The following is a 20,330-nucleotide window of genomic DNA, read 5'->3' as shown; positions in this document are numbered from 1 at the left end:
CAAAAATAGTAAACAGGTAACAGCAAAGGCATGTTGGAGAAGGTTGTGGAAGTTCTGTGCTTGTGGTGATAATAGCTTTTAGGTTTTACTCTCGATTCTATCAGTAGATAAAAAATTTTTGTAGTCAGTTCTAGTTAGTTACACACAAAAAGGTTGTGTACAACATTCATTGTAATTATAATTTAATTTACAAATACAACATTCATTGTAATTTTGAGATGATTAAAATGTAAGTTTTGATATTGTTTGATTTACTTCGGTAGTTTGGTTCATATTGTTATTGAATGTTGTGAATGCATAAAGAATCACTTACAACTTACAAATTACTTGCCTACTGATATCTTCTGCTGATTGTTCTTGATCTTGTATTTCATTTAATCAAAAGCTTGAACCTGAAATTTCAAGCACAGTTTCTGCTTTATTTACTGTTTCGTCCTTGTATGCTCCAAAGCTCACCAACAATGTCAATCATAGACGGTCTCTCAGCCCCTGTCTTTGCCACACAAGTCAAGGCAAGCTGTACAGTCCTTTGTATCTCATCCCTACTTGCTCGATCCAATATATTATTGTCTATCATATCAATCATGCAGTTATTTCCCACAGCTGACACAAACTCATCAACCAAGTGTGCCCCATCTCTGGACATCACAGAAGGCTGTTTTCTAGTCAATAGTTCCAACATCAAAACTCCAAAGCTATACACATCACACTTATCAGTCACCTTTTGAGTTTCTATGTATTCGGGATCAATATATCCTGGAGTTCCTTCAACAGGCCATTTCTGTGTCTCTCTTGGGGTAATGGACACTGAATAGAAAAAGTTTGATAGTTTTCCATGTAATGAATGATCCAGTACTATATTGACTGACGTTACATTCCTATGCACCACAGGCTTTAATAAGGCATTATGCATATAGGACAGTGCGTAGGCTGCGTCAGTAGCAACTCTCAAACGATCTGCCCACTTAATCCTCAAGCTAGATGGAACATCGCCATGTAGAAGTTGAAAGAGGCCTCCATTTGACATGTATCCATACACTAACATTGGTATAAATGTTTCGAGGCAACAACCATAGAGTTTTACCATATTGTCATTATTCATGACCATTAATGTCGAGACTTCAGTTAAGTAGAGATCAACTAGTTTGGAATTTGGATCGACCAGTGGCGGGACTTTGACAGCTACAATACGGTCTTCAAGGATAGCTTTATAGATAGTTCCATAAGAACTACTACCAACAATGAGAGCAGGGTCATAATTGTTTGTAGCCTTCTCCATATCTTCCCTTGAGAAAATTTTAAGCTGCCCTGCTCCTTTATGTTGCCCTTGGCTAAGAGCAATTTGTTTTTCCAACAAAATACCTCCATTCTTGATAAAGTATTCCTCTTTTGAATCAAATTTTGGCCTTTTCTTGCTCTTGATCTTCTTCTTGTACGCTGTTTGAATTTGACCCATCTAAATCTGCAAGGGACGAATGCTTCTCGCCTCAATTTTCTAACTATTCCTCAGCCTGCAGAGGAAAATGTTCTTCAGCAAATTGTAATATAAGGCAGATGGTTAACTAAGTGTTACTTTTCTATTGCATTCTTCAAGGTTAAGCTATACTTCAAATTCACATTAGAGACCATTATGCATAGATGGAGGGAGTACAACTTACGCCTATTCTTTGGAGTATTTTAAGAAACATGATAGAAATGAAGATTTAACGAGCTATAAATCATTCATAACTAAAAATTTAAAAGCTACCCTACACTTCATCAATTAGTCCTTCTGCCCCTTTGAATTTGACACACTTACTAACTTAGTCCATCCCTTTAAAATTGCTTATATCATAGAAGTTATAACATCTCACATCGGAGAAATATCTTAATAACAAAAAAAGTCAGCATGAGCATACCACAAGGTTCAAGCAAGTTTCTTATTACCATTCTCCAAATTCTCTCCATGGATAACATCACATACTGTCAAATTATTTGTTGAACTTTTGAAGAATGTCTTTTGTGAATCACTTAAGCAGTTAAGTTACACGAAGACAAGACGGCAATATCCATTTAAAAGTGTTATAGATAACAAGATTAGGTGCCCATTTTAGTTTTATCACATCTCCTGTCTAGTGTTTAGAGCCTTGTGAATATATCAAGCCTTGCAATATCTATTAAGTATTAACCATAGTAGTAAAACTTACAACATCAGGCACCAAACAACATAGGCCATGATGTCAAGTAGATTTGCTGTATCTTCCATCTGACCAAGTAAACAATATCCAGCAACTATAGCACTGTAAAGTATGATGCTCATAGCTTCACTTCTCTCAAACAAAAACCATAGACCGGCTTCGGCTTCCACAACATACTCATTTTTAACATGTAAACTACCATATTGAAGGTACAAATATTAGGTACAATCTTGCGCTCTAACATTTCAATCAACAAACCCTTGGCCACAACCTGAAAGCAAGAACTGTACAGGCCCCAAGATGTATATGTCACAACATCAGAGTTCGTGCTCTGAATTTTCATATCAAAGAAATAGTCTCATCCACCCATTCAATGTTTTGAACTTTTTATCAAATTCTTCTCTAAAATCAACAAAAAAATATTACTTTGCAAATATAACAAATTTAATATATTTTAAAATTTCTATATAAACGCATACTCATTCAACTATTCAAGTAACGGGGATACTCAAGCTTAAGGGTTTTTCCTAGAAGAGAGAAACACAAATCAACCCGACCTGGCGGTAACAAATCATGAGGGTACCAATCCAATTCATATCGAGTCAAATATCAAACAACTAAAGTTTGTTAAAGAGAGGGATAAGAGTTGAATGAGGTTGAAGGCATTTGAAATCGGACATGGGAGAGAAGAGATAATCGAAATCATTAATAGAAAGAAGCAGACGCAAATAAGCCAATTAACGAAAGAGGGAAAGGGAGAAAGTGAGGTTAGAAAACCCTAATTTGATTATTCTCGCACGAAATTAAGCAATATTTAACGATCATCAATAGTTAAATAGAAATTTGAATATGAACGAAAATGAAATGAAAATTGAAAGAGAGAAAAGATAGAAGAGATGAAGAATGGAAATACCGGTACGAGTGATGCAAGTGATGCAACCCTCAATTGTTGTAGTTGTTGCAGCAAAAGAAAAAAATGGCGCGACGAAGCTAAGTGAGGACACTAGTTGATGCAGTGAAGGGATTCAATTGTTATTCTAGGGAATTCATCAATGGCAGGAAGGAGACACGGGAGAAGCGGAGATAAGAGTAGTTAGTAGTTAGTTAGTCTGCTTAACCCAAATCTCCATTCTTGAAACCATCCTTCTTCAAAGTTGAAACCAACCAAAAGAAAACAAAAATTAAATTAAATACTCACATCTTCTATTCTCTTAATATCAGCATCTTTTTTAAAATCATCTGAATTTTAAATTTTAAAAACTCATCCCCATCTACACAAAAATACTAATATACATCAACTCATCAAGTAAAGGAGGAAACTGAAAGTTATTAAGAGTAAAAAGGAAATGAATAGTGATAAAGTTAAAATAGGTTTTCATATCAAGCACGATTTATGAATTATTTAAATAAAAAATTAGTAATTTTATATATGTAATTAAGTTATTATATGACTCTTACCTTCTTAAGTATGTTGAAACATAAATTGATTTGTTTTAAAAGTATTATTATTAGATTGAGATACATATTATTAATATATATTACTATATAAAACATAATCATAAAAAATTATGCACTAAATAATATGGATTATAAGTAATTACATAAAATAATAGATAATTTCTACGCATAAAAAATAATATAAAAATATTTTAAATGTTTAATGTCTATGTAAAACCTTTAAATAAGTTTTCAGTCTAAAGAACATATTTTTTTAATATAATAATTAACATATAACTTAATTAAAGTATTTTTGTATCATAAACTTGTCAAACATAGGTGATAAAATTATCATTTGAAATTTATTTCATCGATATCTTATCCTAATTGTTAAATATTAATTATTATATACTTAAATAATTAATGTGTAATTTATTTAATTTGTCATTTTAATATAGCCATGTAAGTAATACATAGGATTATCTATGAAAAACTTTCAAAATTATTTTCTTTTCTTACTCTATTATAAATTTATTTTAATAAAATTTAGTAATTTACATATATTATTAATATGTTATTCAATAATTATCCATTCCAATTAAAAGATATTACATATTTTAGATGATTGTAGATGGTAAAAAGTTAGTAAATAAGGTAAAATTTTAAAATGTTTTATAACTAATCAATCAAATAAATCTAATCAAAAAGATATTACATGATACGCTAAAAAGTATTTTCCTAATGAGAAAATGTAAAGAGTGGATTTTTTTTTTATTGTAAAGTCGACATGTGTCATAATCGTTTCTTCATTAGTATATTGTATAGATAGATTAAATTTGAAAAGTTGATTAAAAAGATAAAGAAAATGGAAAAAAGGAGGAAAGCTTTGTGCCGCTTTACAGGTGTGTTCGTTTATGGGCTGCCCCATATGATCGTCTCAGTCGCGTCTAAGTTTTTGTGAATTTGAACAATTGCATTGAAGACTCAATTCTCTTAAGTGATGGTAATTTAAAACACATATTAAATTAGAAAAATAAATTAAGTAATTACATTTAGTTGTTTTAGTTGGTCTAAAAATGATATTAAATATTAAGTGATTAATTGACAAATTATTTAAGTTCAAAATATTTTTAATTGAGATTAAATTAAATGACTTAAGATAATTTAAATTTAAGCTTTTGAATAAGATTAGATTTGAATTTGAATTAAATAAAGGTATGTTCAAGACATTTAAATATCTGTTTAAATTATACGTTTGTGTTTAAATTTTGAATACATTACACGTCGAATATGTTATTACACGGTTTATATTTGAATATTTGAATTTAAATTAGCTGTTTTGAAATTAAGCTATACTAATTATAGACTTTCTTATAAATAAGATGACAATTTAAATTGACACTAAAAATAGGAAAAGTCAATTTAAATTGATGATAAAAATAAGAATTAAATTTAATAAAGTTTTACACTTTGTATTATCTGATTTTGCTGAAGTTTTCAATATCTTGTATGAGTTCTAACGTGACAGCACAACAATAGTTGTTAATAACAAAATACGGGACACAATGATGTAATTATAATTTAAATTACAGAAGACGAGGAGAGGCCACAAAAATAGTAAAGAGGTAACAGGAAAGGCATGTTGGAGAAGGTTGTGGAAGTTCTGTGCTTGTGGTGATAATTTTTTTGTAGTCAGTTCTATTCCTTGTGTACAGCATTCATTGCAATTATAATTTTAATTACGAATACAACATTGAGCAATGTTTTTCACATGATTTTAGTTTCATAAATTGTAGTTAAATGTTGGTTACGGATTTCTGCTTTAAGATACATCCATTCAATACTAATAGTGCAGACGCTACAGAGTACCGAACCATGACAAACACCCTCACACAGCCAATAAGCCACTGGAGATTATGATTAGTGTTAACATTCATGCTTGAATGGCTTGTGCGTGCATTGATGAATGTACGCTGTCGAATCTCAGTCAACAAATGGGTTGTATTGCATATCCTGTGCGATGATCCTTATCTTCCCTGTGTTAACAGTTCTATTCGATCAATTACCGAACAGTTACAAGTCTAAATGTATAATCTGTTTAAGCTCGAGTTATCTCGCATTTCACAGTTAACAACAGAGATTGGAAAGCGAAATGCAAGAACAGTACAAGTGTTGAGCTCAACTACCAACTAGGAATTATTTGATGGGCAGACAGTAAACTTTTCAGAGACATCTAATTTACTGGAGCATATAAATGTAACAAAAGATACATCTGATTATGTTTGGTACACTGTCAGGTAAATTAATATTGATCCTCATGCTAGAGAATATTTATTATACATTTAAGAGGCAATAATATTTTTTGTTATTCAAATAATCACACCCAGTGAATGTGAATATTGAACACATAGGTACAAAATGATGGCTACCAAATTCTTTTCAAGAAAGTTGACTTTTGCTAGACTGATACTCTCAATTGATTTTGGCATATTTGATACAATATACGTTTTCAATCATAAATATTTCTAATTGTGGTTAAATAAAAATTATAAAAAATTAAGATTAATAAAATTTACAGTATGACGAATTAAACTAAATTTCACTTGAGTATGTTTCAATTTATAGATTAAAAATAAAGAGTATAATAAAAGCTATTCATAAATAGTATTGAAAAAACAAATTTACAATTAAAGGGAATAGAGGGATTTGGAGTACTTTATAAGAATAAACTTTTGTTGTTTGTTCAATTATGACAACCACTAATAATGACCATTTTAAATATGCTAATACAAAGCCATCCATAAAACTATTACTCCTTTTGGTTTTCTTGAAACTAAAAATTAGACCAATATGTTTTTATTCAAAACATACAAGATCCTCCCATGGCTTCTTATCTCTCTATCTTTAATGGCTTCCACACCAACCGCCATGATTACACCCAAAAACATGCTCACAACTCCAAAAACCAGTAAACCCGGATGCCCACGAAACTGTGGAAACCTAACTATCCCATACCCGTTTGGAATTGGTACTAAATGCTCTTTACATGACTGGTTCAGTATCACATGTAACACCTCTTACAACCCACCAAAAGCCTTCTTTGAAAGCGGGATTGGGTCCGAAGATCCGGAGATCTTAGACATAACCCAGACCCATATAGTAATCCGGAATTTCAATAACCAAGTAGCATTTAAATGCTATGATTTTAAGGGGAATAAGACATCAGCATATGTAGGGATTTTTGATATGAAGGGTTATCCTTTTAGTTATTCAAGCTCAGCAAATGAGCTTATAGTCATTGGTTGTGATGATTTTGCTGAAATTCATGCTGAAGGATTCCTACCAAACGGAAATCAATTCAATTATACTACTGGGTGTTTAGCTATGTGTTCTACAACTTCAACTATTAATGAAAAAATCCTTCCAAAAGGATCATGTTCTGGGACACTTTGTTGTCATACAGCCATTCCAATTGGGACACAGACCTTTAAGATAATTCTATCTCCATTGGTTCGAAGCCTTTACTATACAGAGCATTGTGGGTATGCCTTTATTGCTGGTAATCAGAGCTTTAGGTACAATGACCTTTCCAATTTGACTATTAATAGTACAGTTGGTGTAAACAGAGTTGTTGCTAGAGCTCCTGTTGTGCTGGATTGGTCTGTTGGAATTTCTAAGACTAGTCAATCAAGGCTTAATTGTAGCAAAGCTAGGAAGAATATGACAGCATATGTCTGTCAGAAGAATTCTGAGTGTGTCGAGTCTGAAGCCGGAGGATATCATTGTAAATGTCAAAATGGGTTCGAGGGTAATCCTTATCTTAAACCAGGTTGCACAGGTAAATTCGTTCTTTAATTCTTTTGTTCTAGATGATAGAGTATATATAACATATCTCGTGCTTCAACCAACAGAAAGAAATAGGAAAAAAGGGATTTTCAGGATGAAAATGATGGGAACAGCACGATATTTATATGGTATATGATGATAGAGTAAATAATATATTATGAGGCTTGTGGTGCATTTATATTTCTAGCACAAAGGCTCCTTGTGTGAGAGGCCGTGAACCTCGCATTAAGCTTTTGCTTAAAGCCTCAGGAAATGTTATATACTCTGTCGGCATAGACTCTATCATAGTTGATGAAATTTTCATGAAATATTAATAAGGTACTGAATTGCTTGTGTTATTTTTGTATAGATGTGAATGAGTGTAGAGCTGGTAAGAATAATCCATGTAGCAGAGGTTGTGTTAATACAGTTGGGAGTTTCAAATGCCCATGTCCTGAAGGATATTTTGGAGATGGATTAAAATCTGGGACGGGTTGTGTTAAGAATTCAGATAATAATTCATCAGCAAATCTCAAGAGAATCACTCTTGGTAATCTGATCTAAATCTTTCTTTCAATATAGAATTTCGGTGTTCAAACCACTTACATTTATTAATTCATATGAATGATTCATGAAAATGCAATGTTACTAATGTCTAATTCTGGTTATTGTAAACTACAGGATTGGGCATATCCTTAGGAACAATACTTCTCCTATTTGTGAGTTGGTGGTTTTCTACTATAATTAAAAAGAGAAGGATTACTAAGCAAAAGGCTACGAACTTTGCGAGAAATGGCGGGTTAATATTGAAACGACAAATGGATACTGATGAAAGTGTAGTCGCAAGAATGAAGATCTTTACCGCTGACGAATTAGAGAGAGCAACAGATAACTTCAATGAAAACAGGATACTTGGACGAGGAGGACAAGGTATAGTTTACAAAGGAATGTTGGGTGAAGGTAAAATTGTTGCCATAAAGAAGTCAATAGTAATAAGTGAAAGTCAGTTAGAAGGACTAATCAATGAATTGGTTCTATTATCGCAAATTAATCATCGAAATATAGTGAAGTTATTAGGATGTTGTTTGGAGACTGAAGTCCCATTGTTAGTTTACGAATTCATACCAAATGGAAATCTCCACCATCTTATTCATAACCCAAGTGAGGAATTCCCAATCACTTGGAGAATGCGCTTACAAATTGCTTCTGATTCGGCTTCAGCACTTGTTTACTTGCACTCATCATCTTCAATTCCTATACTTCACCGCGATATCAAGTCCTCCAACATACTTTTGGATGAAAAATACAGGGCAAAGGTATCAGATTTCGGGACTTCAAGATCATTTGCTATTGATCAAACCCATGTAACTACTCGTGTTATGGGAACTTTTGGTTATTTAGATCCACAGTACTTCCAATCAAGTGTGTTTACAGAAAAGAGCGATGTCTATAGTTTTGGAGTAGTACTAGTCGAGCTTTTAACAGGACAAAAGGCAATAATAAACATATCAGAAGATGAAGATAAGAATTTAACAGCATGGTTTCTTTATCATATGGAAGACTCTCGTTTGATTGATATTATAGATTCTCAAATCATACAAGAAGGTTCAAACGACGAGTTTTACACCATTGCTAAACTTGCAATGAGGTGTTTAAATTTAGATGGAAAGAAAAGACCCACAATGAAAGAAGTCTTACTTGAGATTGAAGGGGTTTTATCACTTCATATTCCTGAAAAAAATCCTAAAATTTTGCAAGAACCTCGGCAAGTGGTTACTGAAACAACAAATTATAATGTATATGATAGTGGTTGTACGAGTTCTACTCAAAATACTTCAGATTATACTAACTCTAACAGTTCAGCTGAAGTAACCTTGTTATTCAGTCCTAGGTGATGTTAATTGTTAAATGTATACAAGTCTTCAATGAGCAATGCAATAATGCATTTTTTTTAAGGGAATTTTTGTTGTAAAACTCAATCTATTTGGCAAGGGAACCGGTGTGGTTGAAACTCAATCGCAATATTGAAATAGATCTTAAGCAAAGACTTGACCTTGGTGAATTGATATGATAATAAAAATCAGAATGTTACGGACTTAAATTTTATTTACCTTTTATTAAAAAATAATGTGATTTTCATATAAGTAAGTTGCAATAAACTAAATAATCTGTGTTGAAAATTTAAACAATAAAGTTAAATTTTAATCATATTATTTTCTTAAACTTGAAAGCAAAGCAGAATTTAATATTCATCAAGTCTATTATCGACTTTCACCTATGATTATAAAATAGAAGCTTTGTCAGAATTTAGATAACCCAAAAAGGCAGTAGGGCATCATAATTGAGAACACAATGGAAAAGAAAAAGGAACCAACACAAACACATTGCAGAATCAAATCTTTACCTTGTTTTAATTTAATTAATACGAAGAAATCTGCATATTCAAATTTGATGACGAGATTTTGACTTTGAAGCAGGGCATAGTAAAATTTGACAAATTTATTAAAGACTTTATGCAATTTTAAAAATATGATGATTTTTTAACAACTTTGTATCATTAAACACTTAATGTATACTACGTAATTTAATATTAAGGTCTCAACTTTGTGGGGCCTTATGCAATCGTCGAACATGTTAAACATGAACCTCCCCTGTATAATAGTATAAAAATATTAAATAATTTGATTAATATCCCACTTGCACATTGTATTTGTTGCAGATTTGATTAAAATACAGGCAAGTTCCATGAATCATTGGTTGTTTTCATCAACTTGAAATATTTTATACAATAGTCAGTTATTCACATTATTTGCCACGCCATTTTTGCTAATTTTTTGGCCTTTTTGTCAAGGCTTGATTTTATTACGTGTTCCATTTTACTTTTTAGTCTCTCTAAATTTGCTATTAATATAAATTTATTTTATTAAGATTAATTGTAGGTTATGAGAGCAATGAGTCATAAAAGCAATATTACCAAATAAACAAAAATATAATATTTGTGAATGTGATTAAGTGAGATTGTGGAATCATATTCTAAAAAAATTAAAGTAAAATTGATTTGATAATGAATATATGAAATTAACAAATATAGTAAAATTTAAAAATAATAGGAACTTATTAACTTTTAGCTGTAAGTAAATTTTTAACTTGCAAGTATGGTCGATCAGTCATGATATAAAGATATTGCCAATTATGTCGTTCTATTTTAATATTCTTACCAAGGGAAAATTATCATCGACCATGCTAGAGAACAAACAAGCAAATTTAAGTTTGGTGGTAGTATATTAAAAAAATTTGGAAAAATTACATTGGAGCAATTCAATTTTTTTCATGATTTTCTTACAATAATCTCACTTATTGATTAATCATAAATAATCCCAACTTTACAGAGTATTTGCCTAAAATAAAGTTGGGTAAACGAATGACCTGCTATAACAAGTTTTATTTTTTTTTAAATAAATTAATATAAAATGTCGAAAAAATGTAAAAAATGTTAATTTTTTTCTGATTCTTTTTATAATTTAAAATTTTTTATGTATAGTTTCAAATTTTTTTCTAATTTTACATTTATTTAAGTTTAATTTTTTGACAAATTACCTTGTATAGTATGTCATTCGGTTACCCGAGTTTACTCTAGGTAAATACCTTATAAAATTGAAATTACATGGTTAATTAATAAGTAGGATTATCGTAGAAAAATCATATAAAAATTGGATTATTCTAAGTAATTTTTTCAAAATTTTTTTATCAAATTTAGTAGTTTATTATTAAAAACCGTACGGAGTTTTTGATAAAGGACAATTTGACATATAAAAAAGTTTCTATATTAGGTAAGGATTGCAATTGAATCGTATATTTTTCAGGGGTATGATTATGAAAATTCAAATGAGTTTTATAATATGGGAGTAGTTCACTAGTTCTATTATACCCTTTGAGTTTTGTCTCTTTGAATTTCATCAATACATCAACACATGCATAAATTATTGTGGTATATCCTGCAGTCTGGACCAAAAAAAAAAAAAAAGTAGGTATAGCTGTATAAGAAGCGTGTTTAAAATAAAATTTACATAAATGATTAATAAAATTTACATAAATGATTATTCATCTTTGAATACAATAAGGTAAAATAAATAATCTAACCTCAATATAGTTCAATAAAATATTAAGTTGTTTGAGTCACTATGTTATAAAAAAAAGTATTTTTAAGAAAAAATCTTAATTGGTAACATAACAATTTTTCTTTATAGTTAAAAGAATTTCTTCGTATTATTTTAATCAACCTTTTTATTTGATTCAATATCTCTTTGTGTGTATATATGTATATATACTAGTATATATGCCCATGCAATGCACGGATATGTAAGTATGTATATATATATATATAATTTAATTATAAAGATAAACTAATAATAACAACGTGTTATTATGATAAATTCTAAAAGTAAAGATATTAAAAAATCACCATTTTTTTAAATGAAATCTATTTATATGGGAAACAATTAGTTTTAGTGAGATTTACTTTGTGCAAGATACTCATTCTACAATCTAATAAAAAATATTTTAAATTAAAATTGCAAGAGAAGTTTTTCATAGATGTTTTAATCAAAAAAATGAATGATTTGTTAAAAAGTAGGAGAATATAAGGAGAAAAGTAGTATAAGAGATAGAATTATATCAGTTTCTCTTGTATTTCATTTTCTGTCTTGTAACAAAATACTACACTACCTTACACATATATGTAGCACAAGGAAAGGGAAAAGAAACAAATGTAATACTATTGCAAGGTATAGATAAATCCACATAACAATGCATTCATTGTGTGGTTATATCAATCACAACACTCCCCCTTGAATGCATTACATATATGTGGAAATTTTATTATGACATTCATAATCCTAAAACTGTCTCATTAAAAACCTTTATCAGAAAAAAAACGCAGTGGGATAAAAAAAAAAACTAATCAAAGGGAAAAAGAGTACAGTGAGCATATTTCTCCCCCTGAAGTTAACAATGTCTCGAAATCGGCACATCCCAATCTTGCTTACCAAATGTTGAAATACACGAAGATGGTCGAATGCAACAAGAAGGGGGGTGATTTGTTGTGTATCTAACTTTACTTCGTTTTTCTTCTAATTTGCGGAATTTTAACAAACAAAATAAAGTTTAAACGTTAAAAAGCAAAAGATAAAAAGGAGACAAAGATTTTACGTTGAAACCTTCTTGGCCTAATAAGAAGGAAAAACCACGACCCCCCGGGATTTCAAAATTCTCACTATGTTTTAGGCAATCAATTACAATTACATAAAACAAATATGCTTCACTTGAAGCTTCTCTACTCTAGACCTAATTCTCTTTCTCAATTCTCCCTTTCTCTTTCTCTATTCTCACGATTCTCTTTTCTAATCCCTTAGACTTCTCATGAGTCTAGTTACAACAAAAACACTCAATTACCCTTACAAGGCCAATTCTTAAGAAGATTAAAATTAAGTAGTTGCTCAAGAAAAATATAATGAATTAATTGGCATTAAAATAACTTTGAATATTTTTCTTAATTGATCTCCCTTAATGGACACTCTTAATGCCTACTTCGCTTAAGCGTATCTTCCCTCGTTTATAAAGGGAATAGTCATCAGTGCACTCAACCCACGATTTCCATGTAGTGCACTCACCCCATGACTTCCATTTACTTACTTGCTCCCAAAGAAAATTGGGAAGTTAAAGTAGAGGTGGAAAATGACTACAGTTCTCTTGTACGGTTAATAGTACATGAGTCACTAGGAAGATCCTAATTTATAGAAGACTTGTTCAAAGTAGAGAATAAATCTCTTGGGTGTCCGAATTTATAGGAGACTAATTCAAAGTGAGGAATAAGTCTTCTCCATATTTTTAGGCGTTTTAAAAAAACTTTTTGCCAATTAATAAATTAATTAAATTAAGCAACTAATTAAACTTTTAACCTTTTACATTAACTAAAAACAAAAAACGTAATTTTCGTAACTTCCAGTCAATGTCTTCTCAGACCTGTATCGTGGGGAACAGCGCACTGTCTCCATCTACAACTTTCGTCAGGACTTTAACTCTAGGAACAGTAAACTGACTTCTAAAGCAATTGTCCAACTTCTTGGATATTTGAGACATGTACAACTTCCACGAACCAAGTCATAGGCTTCATCAACGATTAACAAAATCGGATATTCACCTACAAAACAATCTCTAAAATATGTTTGTTTATTTAAAAGTGAAGTCATCATCAAAACCTTAAGAGCCAACACCAAATACTCGAATTGCTTTGACGGGAGTGACTTTGTGAATAAATCAGCGGGGTTTTCACAGGATTGAATTTCTTGGACTTTCACCTTTTTATCTCTCTGTAGATCATGTGCGAAGAATAATTTAGGTGACAAGTGTTTTGTAAAATCTCCCCTGATGTATCCTTCTCTGACTTGGTTGATACATGCATCATTATCTTCATAAATTGTAGTTGGTGCCCTAGTTGTATCGTTTAAGCCACAATTCCTTTGGAGTTGGCCGATCATGGATCTCAACCATACACACTCTCGGCTGGCTTCATACAAAGCTATTAGTTCTGCATGATTTGAGGATGTAGCCGTTAGAGTTTGTTTTGTTGATTTCCAAGATATTACGATTCCTACATATGAAAATACATATCCAGTTTGTGACTTGGCTGTATGTGGATCAGATAGATACCCTGCATCAGCATATCCAGTGAGTATAGCATCATTTCCTGACTGGAAAAATAATCCAAGGTCTATAGTTCCCTTTAGGTACCGAAATAGATGTTTGATCCCATTCCAATGTCTTTCTGTTGGGGCATTGCTATACCTAGCTAATAAATTTACAGAAAATGCTATATCATGTTTTGTATTATTTGCTAAGTACATTAAAGCACCAATGGCACTCAAGTATGGCACTTCCGGGCCTAAAATTTCTTCGTATTCTTCTTGTGGGCGGAATGGGTCATCTTTTATATTTAGTGATCGTACCACCATTGGGGAACTTAGTGGATGAGCCTTGTCCATGTAAAATCGTTTCAAAACTTTCTCAGTATAATTGCTCTGATGGACAAATATTCCACTTTTCAAATTTTCAATTTGTAGACCAAGACAGAATTTAGTTTTTCCTAAATCCTTCATCTCAAATTCTTTCATCAAATATTTAGCTGTTATCTCAATTTCTCTTGGGGTTCCAATCAGATTTAAGTCATCTACATACACAGTAATTATTACGTTTGATGAATACACATGAGCTAATTTGGTTGTTTTTGAATCCTGCTTTCATAAGATATTCACTCAAACGATCATACCACATTTCGCCCAGATTGCTTTAATCCATACAATGATTTCTTTAATTTTATAGAAAACATATCTCTAGGTACATTCTTTGTTGGTAAGTTTAGTCCTTCAGGGACCTTTATAGATGTCTGTGTTGAGTGACCCATATAAATACGCAGTTACGACATCCATCAATCTCATGTGTAGGCTTTGAGAAACTGTTAAACTTACCAAAAATCTGAGTGTGGTTGCATCAACTACTGGGGAATAGGTTTCTTCATAATCAACTCCTGGCATTTGAGAAAAACCTTGAGCTACAAGTCTTGCCTTGTATCTAACAATTTCATTTTTCTCATTTCTTTTTTCTTACAAATACCCATTTGAAGCCTACGGGTTTTATGCCTTTTGGAGTTTGTAAAATTTGCCCAAAAACTTCCCTTTTTTCTAATGATTTTAATTCCGCCTCAATTGCTTCTTCCCATCTTGGCCAATCAGGTCTTTTTCTGCATTCATTTATCGATATTGGCTCAAGATCATTTTCATCATTTATTATTTCAATAGCTACGGAATAAGCAAAGGATTCATTTGGAATGATCCTTTTTCGATTCCATTTTTTCTTGGAGAAAATATAATTTATTGAGATTTCATAATTTTCATCCTTTTCATTATCGAAAATGTCTTAATTTTCTCCTTAATTTTCATTTTCATTTTGAATGTTATTTTGTGAACCTTCTAGTTTCTCAATCTTCTTGGTTTTAAATCTTTTGAACCAAGTGGCCTTCCACGCTTTCTTTGCACAACAATTTCATCACTTTTTGCTTTTTCATAAGGAATTTCTATTCGTGCTGGAGTATTTGCTGCTGGTATATGTGATTTTGTAACTCTCTTACCATCTGTGAATGCATCAGGTAATTGGTTAGCAACACTTTGTAGATAAACAATTCGTTGTACTTCTTGCTCACATGATTTTGTTTTAGGGTCTAAATATTCTAAATGTGTTGCTTTCCAAATAAGTTCTATATTTCTTTTCTGTAAGTCCACATTCTCTCCCCCTAAGGATGAGAATATTGTCTCATTAAAGTGGCAATCAGCAAATCTAGCTTGGAATTGATCACCAGTTAATGGTTCAAGATATCGAAAACCGACATATATTCCCATTCTTCTTTGTGGACCCATTTTTGTACGTTGAGGGGGAGCAATGGGCACATATACAGCGCATCCAAAGATTTTCAAATGTGAAATATTTGGTTCATGACCAGCTACTAATTGCATTGGCGAATATTTATGATAAGCTGTAGGTCTTAGCCTAATCAATGATGCTGCATGTAATATTGCATAACCCCAGGCCGATGATGGTAATTTTGATTTCATTAGCAGTGGTCTTGCAATTAATTGCAATCTCTTAATTAAGGATTCAGCAATACCATTTTTTGTGTGAACATGTGCCACGGGGTGTTCCACTTTAATTCCAATTGACATGCAATAATCATTAAAAGTTTGAGATGTGAATTCGCCGGCATTGTCCAATCTAATACTTTTTATTGTATAATCAGGAAAATGACTTTTCAATTTGATGATTTGTGCAAGTAGTTTTGCAAATGCATTGTTTCTACTTGATAGAAGGCTTACATGTGACTATCTTGTGGAAGCATCTATAAAGACCATGAAGTACCTAAAAGGTCCACATGGTGGATTAATTGGTCCACATATATCTCCTTGAATTCTTTCAAGAAATATAGGAGATTCAGTAACAATCTTATTTACTGATGGTCTAGAAATAAATTTTCCAAGAGAACAAGAGGTGCATAAGAGCTCATTCGACTGGGGAATCTTAATATTTCTTAGTGGATGCCCGACTGAATTTTCTATTATTTTATACATCATCCCAGTGCCAGGATGACCTAAGCGGTCATTCCATAAAGTGAATAGCTCCTTATTGTCTAATCTTATCATATTTATTTCAATCGGGCGTATATGGGTGAGATATAACCCCTATGAATATGCTGGCATCCTTTCAAGGATAATTTTCGTTCCATTTCTTTCTGCTGTAAGGCATAAGAATTCTTTTTCATTTATACTTTTGGTTTCCATATGGTAACCATTTTGTCTTATTTCCTTGAAACTGATAAGATTTCTTCGAGATTTACTCGAGTATAGTGCATCATTTATTTCTAATTTTGTCCCCATAGGGAGTATGATGCATGCCTATCCAGTGCCTTCGATTAATTTTGCTGTTCCTGATATGGTATTAACATTTGCCTCAAGCAATGTTAAGTTTGAAAAATATTCTCGATTTTTCAATATCGTATGTGTTGCTCCACTGTCCAGGAGGCAATGAAATGTTGATCCAATTACTAACATTTCTTTTTCTAAGACGAGAAGAAAAAAAAAATTTATTATTAATATAAAGCTAGAATACTCAATACAAAAAGAAACATAAGTAGAGAATTACAACTTGTCAAATGAAAAACAATTTAGATAAACAGAAAATGCATCTAGTCATCTCAAAAGATGTAATTATCTTCTTCTTGGGGATCAAGTTTGTGGAGGTTCACATCCTCAGTAAAGAAATTGGAGACATCTAAGGTGGGCCCAGATGTACTTGCTTCATTTACAAAATTTGCTTCTGCCCCTTTTCCTTTGTTTTTCTGGGAAGCTTGATATAAATCCACTAAATGTTTGGCGGTACGACAAGTTCGCCCCCAATGTCCAGTCATGCCACATCTATTACATGTGTTTTTGTATTTCTGGACTTGTTTAAAATTATCATTTCGGGGGGGAAACATATTTCTTTCATAAACGTTGCTACGTCCACGGCCACGACTAAGTCCATGACCACGACCACGACCATGACTACGGCCATAGAAATTTCCTTGTTCGAAAGTATTCATGCCGCTCTTTTCGTGATATTTTCCACGACCTCTGCCTCTTATAAAATAGTTCCCACGACCTCGATGGCGCACATTCCTCTCAATCATATTTGTCTCATTAAAGGGCATAGTCCCAACAGGTCTCCTGTTGTGATTTTTCAATAATAGTTCATTATTTTGCTCCGCAACAAGAAGTGTTTTCAGCAATTCATGATATTTCTTGAAATGCCTTTCACGATATTGTTGTTGTAACAAAATGCTATTTACGTGAAAGGTTGATAATGTTTTTTTCTATCATTTCTTCACCTGTTATTATTTGTCCGCAATAGACTAATTTTGATTTTATCAGATGAAGAGCTAAATTATAATCACTGATTGATTTGAAATCTTGAAATCTTAACTCTCGCCATTCATCGATGGCCTTTGGGAGAAGTACACTTTTATTATGGCCAAATCTTTCATTTAGCTCTTCCCAAAGTAATTTTGGGTCCTCATAATTGGTGTATTCATGTTTGAGACTGTTGGTTAAATGATGTCTCAGAATTGATGCAGCTTTTGCCTTATCTTCCTCAATTTATATGGCATCTCTTTCAATACCCTTTCCTTTGTCGGTGGGATTAAGTTCAATTATTGTGTATAATAAACTTTTTCCTTTTAGATATAATTTGACATCTGAAGCCCATTGTATAAAATTGTTTCCTATTAATTCCAGGGCATTGAATTCTCTCTTTTTGAGATCAGCCATTATTTTCTACAATTAAGAAAATGACAAGGTTATTTAATGGTTTTGTGTATCATTAGAGATATTAAAGCATATTAGTCTTATCTCCCCCTGATTTAATATCTCAAACATAATAAGTACAATATAATAAAAATAAAATAGATAGTATTAATAGATAATAAAACAAACAAAAAATAAATACATATTGCTAAACAAATGCAAGATTTATAATTTATTTTTGGATAATTAGGTAGAGCATTAATGCTAGAGTAATACAATTAAACCCATAGTGATAAGGAATGCGTCTAGTATTTTAGTTATATTGTCGGCAATTGGATATATATATATATATATGTATATATATATATATATATGTATATATGTATATATATATATATATGTATATATATATATATATGTATGTATATATATATATATATGTATATATATATATATATATGTATATATATATATATATGTATATATATATATATATATATATATATATATATATGTATATATATATATATATATATGTATATATATATATATATGTATATATATGTATATATGTATATATATATATATGTATATATATATATATGTATATATATATATATATATGTATATATATATATATATGTATATATATATATATATATATGTATATATATATATATATATGTATATATATATATATATATGTATATATATATATATATATGTATATATATATATATGTATATATGTATATATATATATATATATATATGTATATATATATATGTATATATATATATATATATATATATATATATATATATATATATATATATATATATATATATATATATATATATATATATATATATATATATATATATATATATATATATATATATATATATATAAAGCTGACCCGACCTGCTAAACTGATCTGAAACCGACTCGAAATTAGCGGGTTTGGGTTTAGATTTTTGACCCAATTAATTAAATGGGTCAACCCGACCTGATCTGTTTATTAAATGGGTTAGGTTCAGGTTGAATATTTAAATCCGAAAAAAACCTGTTTAACCCATTTATTAAATTTAAGACGGATCAACATTTGCCAAATACTTCGTCAAACTAAGATAATACCAATTACCATGTATTGAGGGATTTGTGATCTGAAGATGACTTTCAATAAGAAAGGAAGTTGTCCCACATCGGCTAAGGGATTTGTCAGCTGAAGATGACTTTCAATAACAAACGAAGTTGTCCCACATCGGCTATGAAAGATACTAATAAAAGAAAAATCCTTTAAATCACTTCCACAAATCTCATAACAACTTACGCAGCCACGCCGTGAGCACAAAGCAAACTATTCTTTCGCCTTTTACTAAAGAATACCGTGTGCTCGCTGCATTAAGTGGCATACATTTACTTTTGGAGGAAGCCTTTAATTAAGGTTAAATGGGTCAAATGACCTGAAATATATGAATTTAATGACCTAAAAAAAAGTAGGTTAAATGGGTCATTAGCAGGTTGATCCGATCTGCTATAGATCAGGTCGGGGTTTCAATTTTTGACCCATTAATTAAATGGGTTAGGTTCAGGTTAAGGGTTTATTGACCCATTTATATATGATCCGAACCTGAAAATGACCCAACCCGACCTGTTTGACACTCCTATCTGCTATATCTGATAAAACAATCGGTAATTATTTTTTGTAAGTAAATGAGCATACATCAATTAAAAACCCGACTATTAACTTATTTCGATATTGACCCGATCAATAGTTATCCGTAACCGATAACTACTCGAAAAATAAAGCTCGAACCCGATCTGTATCCGAAAAAACCGAATTAATTAGTAATCGATGACAACCCGAGACCGATTTACACTCGACACGAACTTCAACCGACACCGAACTGATGCTAACCCGATAGCTTGAATAACCGATCTCTAACCGAACCGTGACTAACCGACTCGACCCGAGTGTGACCCGTTGTAACACACAACCGAAAAT

At 31.3% G+C, this 20,330-nt stretch overlaps 3 protein-coding genes and 1 non-coding gene across 5 annotated transcripts; 2 read left to right on the top strand and 2 right to left on the bottom strand.

The window, feature by feature from the left end:
* Nucleotides 1–138: 138 nt before the first annotated feature.
* Nucleotides 139–3,446, bottom strand: LOC130817873 (wall-associated receptor kinase-like 2). Of its 2 annotated transcripts, none has more exons than XM_057683833.1 (2): nucleotides 2,187–3,446; nucleotides 139–1,511 (listed from the first exon to the last, which is right to left on the bottom strand). In XM_057683833.1, the coding sequence occupies exon 2, from the start codon at nucleotides 1,454–1,456 to the stop codon at nucleotides 419–421; it is 1,038 nt and encodes a 345-aa protein (XP_057539816.1). In that variant the 5' UTR covers nucleotides 1,457–1,511; nucleotides 2,187–3,446; the 3' UTR covers nucleotides 139–418. The 2 variants fall into 2 exon arrangements, with proteins under 2 accessions (XP_057539816.1, XP_057539815.1); XM_057683832.1 differs by having other exon boundaries at nucleotides 3,091–3,443.
* Nucleotides 3,447–6,384: 2,938 nt separating this feature from the next.
* Nucleotides 6,385–9,507, top strand: LOC130817872 (wall-associated receptor kinase-like 8). The gene is made up of 3 exons (XM_057683831.1): nucleotides 6,385–7,452; nucleotides 7,810–7,989; nucleotides 8,121–9,507. The coding sequence occupies exons 1-3, from the start codon at nucleotides 6,465–6,467 to the stop codon at nucleotides 9,332–9,334; spliced, it is 2,382 nt and encodes a 793-aa protein (XP_057539814.1). The 5' UTR covers nucleotides 6,385–6,464; the 3' UTR covers nucleotides 9,335–9,507.
* A 7,728-nt stretch (nucleotides 9,508–17,235) lies between these two features.
* On the bottom strand, nucleotides 17,236–17,730 carry LOC130818569 (uncharacterized). The gene has a single exon (XM_057684733.1). The coding sequence runs from the start codon at nucleotides 17,728–17,730 to the stop codon at nucleotides 17,236–17,238; it is 495 nt and encodes a 164-aa protein (XP_057540716.1).
* Nucleotides 17,731–19,657: 1,927 nt separating this feature from the next.
* LOC130819596 (U5 spliceosomal RNA) lies at nucleotides 19,658–19,773 on the top strand. The gene has a single exon (XR_009044635.1). It is a non-coding gene; the product is annotated as a U5 spliceosomal RNA (small nuclear RNA).
* Nucleotides 19,774–20,330: the final 557 nt, after the last annotated feature.

This window comes from Amaranthus tricolor, chromosome 7 (assembly GCF_026212465.1).
Source record: "Amaranthus tricolor cultivar Red isolate AtriRed21 chromosome 7, ASM2621246v1, whole genome shotgun sequence".
NCBI classification, from domain to species: domain Eukaryota; kingdom Viridiplantae; phylum Streptophyta; class Magnoliopsida; order Caryophyllales; family Amaranthaceae; genus Amaranthus; species Amaranthus tricolor.
Note: the sequence above shows the minus strand (reverse complement) of the source record. Positions and strands in the feature narration are given on the sequence as shown.